At 32.9% G+C, this 11530-nt stretch overlaps 1 protein-coding gene across 1 annotated transcript; it reads left to right on the forward strand.

The window, feature by feature from the left end:
• Positions 1–7994: 7994 nt before the first annotated feature.
• Positions 7995–11187, forward strand: LOC143549746 (protein CHLOROPLAST IMPORT APPARATUS 2-like). Its single transcript, XM_077040574.1, has 3 exons — positions 7995–9023; positions 9618–9773; positions 11104–11187. The coding sequence occupies exons 1-3, from the start codon at positions 7995–7997 to the stop codon at positions 11146–11148; spliced, it is 1230 nt and encodes a 409-aa protein (XP_076896689.1). The 3' UTR covers positions 11149–11187.
• Positions 11188–11530: the final 343 nt, after the last annotated feature.

The following is an 11530-nucleotide window of genomic DNA, read 5'->3' on the forward strand; positions in this document are numbered from 1 at the left end:
GTCAAATTAAATGGGGACCACACAAGCATTGTGTCTAAATCATACCTTAACATATCATATCGACATCAAAACACTTGTCAAGTTGTAAAAATGAACAATATCTAAAACCAACTTCGGGTTTTTTGCACAATAACATCAAAATGGAAATGCGATCTAGGACGATATAAATCAATATGATTCTATGTCATGAACTTTCTCACAAAATTATTGCAATTTAGAGATGTATATAAATTAATATAATATTAATTTCATCTTTACTCCTATTATCTTATTTTATTTTGTTTTTACTTAAAGATATTCATTTAAGTTATTTTAATTTTAATTTTAATTTTAATTTTATTTCATTTTTAAATTTTTATTTTTTATTTTTGTCTTACTCTTTTCTTAATCTTATGCTCTTATTAAGAGATCCACTATGCAAATGTTGTTAACGTCTGGACCGACAAAACAAAACTTGTATATAACCGAGTGTTTGGATTCAATGTGTAAATGTTTTTCGGGTTTAAATCTATAAATATTTTAAATACCGAGGGCTGAGAGTGTAAATTCTTTTAAAATTCGAGATGTTTTGACCCTATCGTGGGATAGGCTGACCATATATAAGGGTTAACCCAAAATATCTTTCATTCACTTAATCACTTTTCATCTAAAACTCTTACTTTCTCTCTCTTTCAACCCAAGAGCATCCTTCATTCAACCAAACTTCAATCTGCTCCTTGTTATCATATCTTTCGATCATCATGGATCCTTCACCTGTGGCATAACAACATCTCATCTTCATCCTCTTCTTGGTTCTTGTTATTGATCTAATCGATGGTTCATTCGAAACGTCGGGTAGATTTAGGGTTTGGTGATATCGATTTTGGTTGAAGATCCTTGTTACTGTTGTCTCTTTAAACATTAGAAATCTTAGAAACATCATTAGATTGTATTTTAGGTTTAGTTTTGTATAGTTCGTTGATGATCGGATTCATCGGACTTTCTTAAGTCCGATTGACTAGGTTTTATTTTGAGTTGGGTTACTATGTTGTACAGAAGTAAAATTCGGATAGAAGCGACTCAGTTTAAGAAAGAAAAGAAAGATTTTGAACTTGAAGGATATTCAAGTCGCATCGCACAAAATGGGAAAACGAATCGCATAGAGTTTAGTCGCATGGGATTTCAATCGCATCGCATGACTCATGCGATGCGACTGTAAATACCATGCGATGCGAATTCTTTATGCGATGAGATTTCTTTGCCATGCGATGCGATTTCTTTACACTTGGACATTTTTCAGAAATATTAGACTGCTTGGGCTGAAAGGACCGTAAGCCTACTACAACTTTATATTAACTTATAAAAGTGAAAAATCACTATAATATATGATTAAAATCAGCTAATTAACTAATTAAACAATTAGTCAATTAAAACATGTAATTATCACATTGTATTTTAACACTTTAGTTAAGTATTGCAAAGTTATTAACTGTGTATAATATGTATATATTTACCTTGTCTTTTGTTTATCTTTATGGTGATGTTCTAATGATCTTCTTTGTTTAATTTTCAGCAACATAATTTATATTGTCCGCTTGATTTGCCTAAGAAGAAGAAGCATAGGGTTTTCACGTCTATGATCAAGGGGCTTAGGGAAAGTCTGTTACTACATGTTATTACAGCAAACTAGCTATTCGTTTATTATGGGTAAAGGAGTTTTGGACGAATGCAAAGGCTCAAAAGACTCGATGTTTCTAGCCACAAAGGTTGCCGTGAAGAGCCTACTGATTAGAGAAGAAGATATCAGACAAGCCTTTAACATCAAAGACGCTCCAGATCATCATTTTGGTAAAGGTGACCAGGAAACTTTGAAGTTGTTTGTCGAGGAGATGGGATATGATATTGTGTGGAAGAGTTTGGAGAAGAGGCACCTCCTACCATACTGGAGACTAATATTTCACATTGTTGTACATTGCTTGTCCGATCTTAAAGGCGGTTTCGATAGCCTTAGGATAGACAGAGTTTGGAGAAGAGGCACCTCCCACCATACTGCCCACCACTGTCATGCCTCCACCACCACCACCGTTGCCATCTTTTTTATTTTGGTAAATTTTCTTTATTTTAATATAGAGATACTTTTGTCATTTGTATTTCATTCATGCTTCTTTTTGTGTTTACCAAGAAATATAAAGTAATGATTTATTTCATTATCAAGACAAAGGAATACTAATCACCCATTTCAATCTCTAATCCATTCCATTCCTACTACAATCTATTAGCATACACCAAACAGACCTGTAGAAAACTAGAAGGAGGTTGAATATATATATGTCTTTTAATCAAATTTAACAAGTTAATAGCTTTGTTAAACTCCTTTCAAAACTTATAATAATAAATACAAATAAGTAAAGAGTTGAGGGTTAAGAGATGACACAACCGGATTTATAGAGGTTCAAGTGAATGCTAACTAATTCACTCTACGTCCTCTCCCCAATCCTCGATTGAGAGTTTTCTTCACTAGTTGTATCCCTAAAATGGTAGGGATTACCAATACAAAAGTCTCATTTTTCAAAGGAAGTGATCACCTTCTTCACCAAGAATACCAAAAACTTAGCTTTACAGTTTCTTTTAATTCCACTATATCAAGATAGTAAGTCTTAATCTAACAAATAATTAACTCTATATCAAGATGGAGTTCCCTACCCAAACATAAATCAAACACTATATCAAGATGGCGTGTTTCCTTACAAATCACCAACTAATGATGATTCCTCATTTGCCAAAAGCACTAGAACAACCTCTAGTGTTAACCCTTTAAATAACAAGTAAGATGGATGGATGATAGCTTAGAAAAGCTCTTCTTTTTGCTCTACACTTTTAATCTCCTCTCTAAACAATTGAAACTTGATTTGACATGAATAATGGAAGAGATTAGCCTTGCATTATGTGTGTAAATATTTTAGAGCAAAATGGGTGAAGACTTAGTTTGAATAAGTCTTGTATTTATAGCCAAGTACATGAGAGACAATGCTAAGGGATAGATTGCCCGACGGTCGCTTCCACGGTTGCTTCAAGAGACCATGGACGCCCAGTCCACTTCACATTGTTTTTACCAATATGAACGTTGTGTGTGGCCACTGTCTTAATATTTTGGCTTTTGATGTGGACCAACACATGTGAGGAAATATCCTAATCACTTCTCACTTATCCATAAAAAACAATCCAAGTATTTCACCATTTTGGTTAAACATACTATATAACTTTAACCAATGCTTAAACCCTTTCCACATTTGAGTTTGAATTGCTCATTTGGTAGATTTGGTTGTCCAATGCATGAAGGAGATGGAATACTTACCAAAGTGAAATAAGTCTTTTAAATATTTGAAATTCAAATAATTTATATATTTAAACAATTGTTCTTAAATATATAATTTAATAAACTTAACCCAAGTTTAAGAAAAATTATCAACCTATCTTAACTAAGTTGTTATTTATTAATTAGTTTTCAATTGATTAGTCTTGTGATTTTTTCATCCTCATGTTGGTATAGAAATCTTGATTTAACCCTTGATAGACATGAACTTGATAATCTTGATCTTGAGTTTATAGTCTTGATTTAGTTTAGTGTTGCTTAATTGTGACTAATGGTGATCAATCAAGTGTTAAGGGACATGTATGTGACATATATGTGACATATACTTATCAATGATGAACTAGAACTATTTTATGTCACATAATCTTAATTAAGTATTATCAAAATATTAAGATTTATTAAAATTTAGACCATTGTTTTTCTAACAACACCCTAACTAATATACTCTCTACTACTCTTGAAGATACATTATTAATAGTCTTAAACAAAATACCTCTTTTAATTGAAATATAATATGTATTGCTAATATTTAAAACGTTAATAAAGCCCTATGTCTACATAAAACTTATAGTTAGAAGAACGAATGAACTTTAAAATTAACTATATTACGTCTAGTTATACCACCAAGTCTCCATTATACATAATTGTAGTACAATATATCCGTAATGTTATATTGCTATTGCTTTGAGAGACAACATTATAAGATGCATTAAATTATTACTTTAGTCACATGACTTATGAACATTAATTAATTTACAACAACTTCAACTTACATAAAGTTACTTACACCATCCCATCCGTAGTGGAGCTCCATCTCCACCCATGGAGCTCCATGGCGCTAGAAACATCGTCCCAAAGCGTTATGGGCGTCATTTGGGGGGGGGTTTCCATATAACGTCGGGCTCCTCCTCATTTGGTCAACATAGCCGTTGATAACGGCTACTTTTTTAAAAAGAAAATTATTTTCTTATATAATCACCAAACATCTAAACTTTCTAAAATAATCTTTATAAATTCGTCACACTTTTAAGCACCCTCTACAAACCTTACACCAACCTTCACAATTTTTTATGAACTTTCTATTCAAAACACCTACAAAATAGGTTCTCCCTCTTCGTCCGACATAATCAATCGATATTTGCAAAATAATGAGCATATGACTGATGACGAGGCAGAGGAGAAGGCGGTTACGAGTGCAATTACGCTTGCGACAAAATATATTCAATCTATTAATTCTCCTCCTCAACCGGTTTTGAGAAGAGAATATATTGAACAAGAACGTGAGAGCGCAAACAATCGTTTGATGGAAGACTACTTCATTGACTCACTGAGATACAAGAACCTAAAGACTTTTAGACGTCGCTTCCGGATGTCAAAATGTTTATTTTTTTGCATTGTCCAAGATTTGGAGCACGAGTATGATTACTTTAAGCAAAAACGGGGCGCACGAGGGCTGTTAGGATTCACCGGTATCTAGAAGTGTACGTCAATGTTACGTGTGCTCGCCTACGGAACCATGACCGACATCAACCACAAGCACTTAAAAATGGGGGGGGGGGGGGACCACACGAGACACATTGGAGTATTTTTGCCAAGGTATTTATTAAACTTTTAAAAAAAATTGTATTGCGTTTATTTTAAACTTGTTTATTTAATAATTTTAATATAGGCATAATACAACTGCACGGTGAACGTTATCTTAGAAGACCCACTTAACACGACCTACAACAGATTTACTCAGTGCATGAAAGGGAACATGGTTTACCTATCATGAATTGGAGTATAGATTGTATGCATTGGAAGTGGGTTAATTGTACAACTGCATTGCGAGGTCAATATACACATGGTGACCAGAAAGTACCAATGGTGAGTCTTCAAGAGGCTGTTTCGTACGACCTTTGGGCTTGGTCGGTCTACTTTGGCAGCCCCATATCCAACAACGACATAAACGTTTTGGAGGCATCACCCATGGTAGAGGATTACATCTCCGCTACCAGAACAGTCACATCGTTTTGGGCTAAGGATAACTACTACCCACATGATATATTTGAGAGATGGGAGATATCCGGAATATTCTATTATTGTCGAAACGTTTAGAGACCCGCTGAATGAAAAGAGAAACTATTTTACGAAAGCACAAGAATCTTAGCGAAAGGACATCGAGAGATGTTTTTGGGTTCTTCGCCAACGTTGGCATTATGTGAAAAATCCGTGTCGTGCATGGACATTGGAAAAAATGAGAGATGCTATGTATACATGTATCATATTACATAACATAATTATAGAAGACGACGTGAGAGCAATATGTCAACATTATATACCGGGGAATGTCCAACAACAACAACCTCAAGCAACTATGGAGGAGAGGGTGCAAAATGCTTATCAAATGCGTTCAAGTGAGATACAGAATTCCCTTACGGCGGATTTGGTCCAACATGCTTGGTCGGTTCGGCCAATTCAAGGCGAAGGTGAAAACGTATCAAGCGGGGATGACGAAGGAGACGAGAAAAGTAAAGACGAGCTCGACGGAGACGAAGACGACAAAGATGACAAAGACCAAGACGAGCAATTTCTAGTCGTTATTTAATTTTAATGTAAAATTTAATTATTTTATTTAATAATATGTTATTTGCATATTTTAAATTAAAAAGAAAAAAAATAATAATGAGGTAATGATTGGAATGAGCTTCATTCACTACAACCCTTTAGCTATAAAGACCCTATGGTTATGTGACGCCACATGGCGCATAACGCCTCCATAGGGAATCCATCCACTACACATGGTCTTAGGGCATTGTTATTTTTTTCAAAAGGATATATAATTTGGTCCATGCTAAGAAACAAGTAGTGAGAAATAGACGTATACAGAAAGATGCTCATAAATAATCACCTAGCCTAGATTTGCTAAAGATAAATGTTTTTATTCCTTTCTCTCACCGTGTACACCCTACAATCATCTTGTACTTGTGATGAAAGTATAGTACGTAAGTGTGAAACAACCTAATTGAATCAAACGTTGGTGATTTTAGTGTCATCAAACTATTTTGGCTAGCTAATTGAGATTTACAAGAAAATCAAATTAAAATCATAATAAAAACTGATACGAGTTAGCATGTGTGAATTATATGCTCAACCGAGATTATTGTGATTTTGTGCTATATGGGTCCTCATCAAGGGTTCTTAGCGGAGAAGCCCTAGGTCACAGGGGTTCCAAAGGGGTACCTCTATTGTCATGCCTTTTCACAAAAGGTATCTCACCTCAATTAGTGTGCTGATTCTGTTGCTATATAAAGAAATCATCTAGTCTGGTTAAAACAACAAAATACATACTTCTTTTTCACATATAAGAACATTTTTTTCTTGACACACACTTTCAATCCCACGAAATACTTTATATGAAAGTTAACACACGGTTTAGAAAGATATTTGGACCGGATTAAAACATAAAACCTACATCAAGGAGTGTAAAAATTCTGTCACTCTCCTAGTGGTTAAAGGTTCTGGTCGATCGCGAACAAATACGTATGTTTGGAGTATGATTAGTGGATGTGTGAGTTAGTGTTTCTAAAAGGAAAAGTGAAACACTAATATGTTGGTGTAAATATTAGTTAGGCTACATAAATTGTCCATTTAATAAGTTTTTCTTATAGTATAAGTATAAACCGTGTAAACTATTTATTTGTTTTTTCAAATTATAAAAAATTGAAGTGAGGTAGCTTTTCATGTTTTGAAGAGATACATATTTAACTTGAATTATAACTCATCAACAAATCTAACAATATGTCAATATCTACTATAAGTTTTATTAAATCAAGGTAACACTTGTTCAAATGGACTGCTAGTGGCAACTGAACATACTCTTGTAACTTGTAAGTCTTATCTTTACATAGATTTTTATGCAACTTACACACACAAAAACAGAAGTGGTCCTCTCCCTTTTTTACAGTACTAAACAACAAATGTCCTTTTCCCTTTTATCTTTTCTCCACCCCCGTGACTCTATGCTCACTCTCTCTCTCTCTCTCTCTCTCTCTACAGCTATGTGTTTGTGTGTGCCGTTTTCGGTCTCTTTTCATCTCAATTGGATATTTTCTTGTAAACCCAACTCATGATAAGTTGAAATATTGGGATTTGAGCTTTCAGCCTTTCATTCTCTCTCTCTCTCTCTAAATATATAGATATATAGGCTACACTTGCACTTTCTCTATTGCTCAAACTCTCAGTCTGCCTTTGATAAATTCAAGGTTGATTTTTGATGAATTTTGTTGGTCTAAAAAAGGTTTTCTGGTATCTTCATATTCTATTTCATTACTTATTTTAACCCTCTTCTTATTTTAGTAAGAACCCAACTTTTGTTCCAACAAAAGCCAATACCTTTTAGGGTTTAAGGCCTTTCTTCGGTTTTTAACAATTTCTTTGAATTTGGGACTTGGGTTTTCCATATTTCTTTACAATGAACTCAAAAAGTTCAACCTTGAACAAAAAGTTCCAACCTTTTTGTGTTCTTTCAATCAAATTCCATAGTTTCTTGAATTCACCAATTTCTTTAATTTTGTGACTTGGGTTTTTTATATTTCTTTGAGTTGAATTCAAAATCCTCAATCTTGAACAAAAAGTTTCAATCTTTTTGTGTTCTTTCAAAATGTCATCTATGTTTAGTGGTGGTGCTGGAAGAGCTTATGGGTATAATAATATTGAAAACATCATGATATGCCCATTAACAACAACAGCATCTTCTATAACATCTCATTCATCATCTTCTTCTCCATCTTCAACCCTTTCTGAATCAACCAATTCCCCTTTAACAATCTCCACCAGAAAACCGCGAACACCCCGAAAAAGACCCAATCAAACCTACAATGAAGCAGCTGTTCTTCTTTCCATAGCCTGCCCCAAAGTCTTCTCAACCAAAAATATCACAAACAAAAATAATAATAGTAATAATATTATTCCTAAATTCACCAAAGTTAATGGGAATTCATTCCATGACTCCCCGGAATTGCTCTTTCCGATTCCGATGATCGAAAACTCCGGTTTTGGTCCTCGTAAGCCGATTAGCAAGAAACCCAGTTCGGTTTTCGGGTCAGGTTTTCGCCGCAGTTCACCGGAATTCAATTCCGGTTCAGGGTCGGTGGAACCAAGAGACGAGTTTGAAGGTGATTTCGATACCGAGTCGATTCTTGATGAGGAAACTGAACAAGGGATTGATAGTATTATCGGAAGTTCGCATTCGATACCCGAAAATAATAATAATAATAATTCTAGTTCGGAATCGAAAACTTGTTATGGGTATCCGTTGGGTTTGGGATTTGGCGGGAATTTGGAGGTTAATTTTGGAATTGGAATGAAGAATGGAATCAGGGCCTTGAAGAACAGCGATGGTGGGAATTGGTGGGGTTTTCCGACGGTGAGTGTGGTGAATGTGTCGCCTCCGGTTGCGCCGGTGAAGGCGAAGAAAGTTCCGGTGGAAAAGAAGAAGAAGAAAGTGGAGGAATTGATGAAGAAACCAGAATCGGAATTGGAATTGGAATTGAGGAAGGGGAATTCCGGTGTTAGAAATAAATTGTTATTGAAATTGAATTACGACGACGTTTTGAGAGCTTGGTCGGATAAAGGGTCGCCGCTGCCGGAGGAATTTTCCCGGTCGGACTCTTCCAGAGGTGATATCCATGTGAGTGCTATGAGCTCGGTACTCTGATTTTAAAAAAATTATGTTTATTATTTGTTATACATAATCGAAAAATCACATATTTTTATCTTTTATATTATATTAGTTCATCATCAAAAGTAGATTATACGATTTTCTGTATTGTTTTTTTGACAATATTTGAAATACCCTTAATATTCGTTGAAACAGGATTTTAACTGTCTATACTGATTTTAACTTTACATACTCCAGTTGCACGATTTATGATTTATCAAAAGCTACCTGATAAAGTGCTATAATTGTCTCTTCTAACCAACTTGTGTCTATACAATTTTGGGCTTTGGAATCTTTATATTGTTTTTTATATTAAATAATTTGATTAAATTTTTACTAACACATGCATAAAATCATGAAACGCATTTGAACTAATCAACCAAAGTTGATATATTAGTTATAATAAGTTGGTCATTACGAAGAAAACAATTCAAACCTTTTTAACCTTTTCAAAATATATAATTTTAAAACCTCTCATTATTTTAATATTATGCATTATTACTTATTTCTAATAGTATATTTATATTAACTTTTATTTTATTGTTATCTTGTATTTATCGACAGAGCAAATTGGCACAAATAGACTTATTCTCAGAAAATGATGGATTAAGAGAAGCCGGTGTGACACCTTACAAGGAGAAGAAACGTACACGTATATTTGCTAAAAAGATTAGATACCAAGTTAGAAAGATAAATGGTGATAGACGGCCTAGATCCAAGGTACATATATTCTTTTATTCAATAAAACTACAATGCTTTCAAATTTGTCCTATTTTAATAAATACGCAATTACTTATTAAGTTTATTTTTGAACCATATATTCATAATTTTTTTTATTACAAATCAATCGCTGTTATTAAAGCCATAAGTAATGGTTAATGTTTCCTAAAAGACATTTTCCGTCATATTATTATTACATTTTTTTTAGTTAAAAAACTATATGTCGTGTCGTCATCACATTTTTTTAATCGAAACCATATCTAATGAATTGGGTCTCTTACATTCGATCATTAGACTACAAAATATATATAAGCTTTATTGTAATAATGCTTATACCCTTATAATACCCTATAATATGTCAAGGGTGATCATGTAAATACTTTATCCACCTATATAAAGCCCTTTAATACCTATATAATAAAGCCTTATTACACGTGTTTAGTATGTAAAATAAATGTATTAGAATATACATTAGATTTATTTTACTCTCATTTATATATCACTGTCTCATTATTAGTGGTTCCACAACTTACAACAAGCCATGTTTGAGTTATATTGTATTTAATGTATGATATAATTATTAAATATATAATATTTATTTAACATTGAAAATCTTTTTATATATAAAACAAAATACAAAAAATTTAAATAATAATAATAATAATAAAATATATCATCAAACTTTTAAGCAAAAACAAGTTACCATGCACGTTGCGCGGAAAACTTGGCAACAGACCCATATTTTAAGCGTGGATATACAAATATTATAACGACTATCACTTCGACTCAGCGAATGTTTTTTTTCAATTTCTAAAAGAAATTGGTCGGTATCGTTTCGGCTTATTACAATGTTGATGCGGTACTGACACTTTAAATATAACTTATGATAGAAAAAGGATACTTATTGGGAATCCTTCAACAGAACTTATATACTTTATTATAACTACGCCTTCATTTTAACCGCGTGACATAAATAGAAATAAACATGTCCTCACAGCATATTAAAAAATTGAAAGAATTTCATATGTTAATTATGGTAAAAGAATCAATAAATTAAATATATAATTAATAACAAAAAGAAAAACATATGTTATGACACAAATTAAAATCATGAAAACTTTAAGAGGTTAAACAGCATAAGTTAAAAATAAAATAAGTTAGGGATTAAATTGAAATAGTTAAAATTTTAAGAGAGCTAACTTGTAATAATTTAAAATTAAAAGGACTAAAATTGCTAAGACTTATATGTTACTCTAGCAAATACATTTGCTTTAATATAGAGTATAATGTTATGAAATTTATAATTATGTTGATTTTGTGAAATTTGCAGGGGCGGTTTATTAGAAGGCATTCTCCATCTTGTGAGGATACATAACAACCCTCATCTTTTTTGCTTATTACATTTGAGACCTTGTATTTCCTTGTTTTTGTTATAACACTTATGTAGTGTTGTTGAAGAGATGTGAGAGTAGTTATGAAGAGATATTTGATAGGAAGGAGAGACTAAAGAGAGAATACTTCTAGATTTTTGTTATCTGTAATCTAGTAATAAATTTTGTTATTTATTTTAATATTTATAAAGAGGTATAATCTATAATTTATATAAATGAAACCCCTAAAATCCTATGTGTTGCGATGTGGTCGTTCCTACCTTTTATGGAAGCCACCAGATTGCTTGATTTTTAAATGGAGTCCTCTCATTGATTTAACCCAAATTCATGGGTATGAATATTAACAAAACCAGATAGCTCTTAAAC

The sequence above is a fragment of the Bidens hawaiensis genome, unplaced genomic scaffold (assembly GCF_021521415.1).
Source record: "Bidens hawaiensis isolate Kalapana, Puna unplaced genomic scaffold, B.hawaiensis_p1.1 tig00015774_1, whole genome shotgun sequence".
Lineage (NCBI taxonomy): Eukaryota > Viridiplantae > Streptophyta > Magnoliopsida > Asterales > Asteraceae > Bidens > Bidens hawaiensis.

Bases quoted from the DNA above. Each gene is read 5' to 3' on its own strand.
- LOC143549746 (XM_077040574.1), top strand. From the start codon at position 7,995: ATGTCATCTATGTTTAGTGGTGGTGCTGGAAGAGCTTATGGGTATAAT. The intron at 9,024-9,617 runs GTGAGTGCTATG...ATTTATCGACAG, and splicing joins CTTCCAGAGGTGATATCCAT to AGCAAATTGGCACAAATAGA. The intron at 9,774-11,103 runs GTACATATATTC...TGAAATTTGCAG, and splicing joins ATAGACGGCCTAGATCCAAG to GGGCGGTTTATTAGAAGGCA.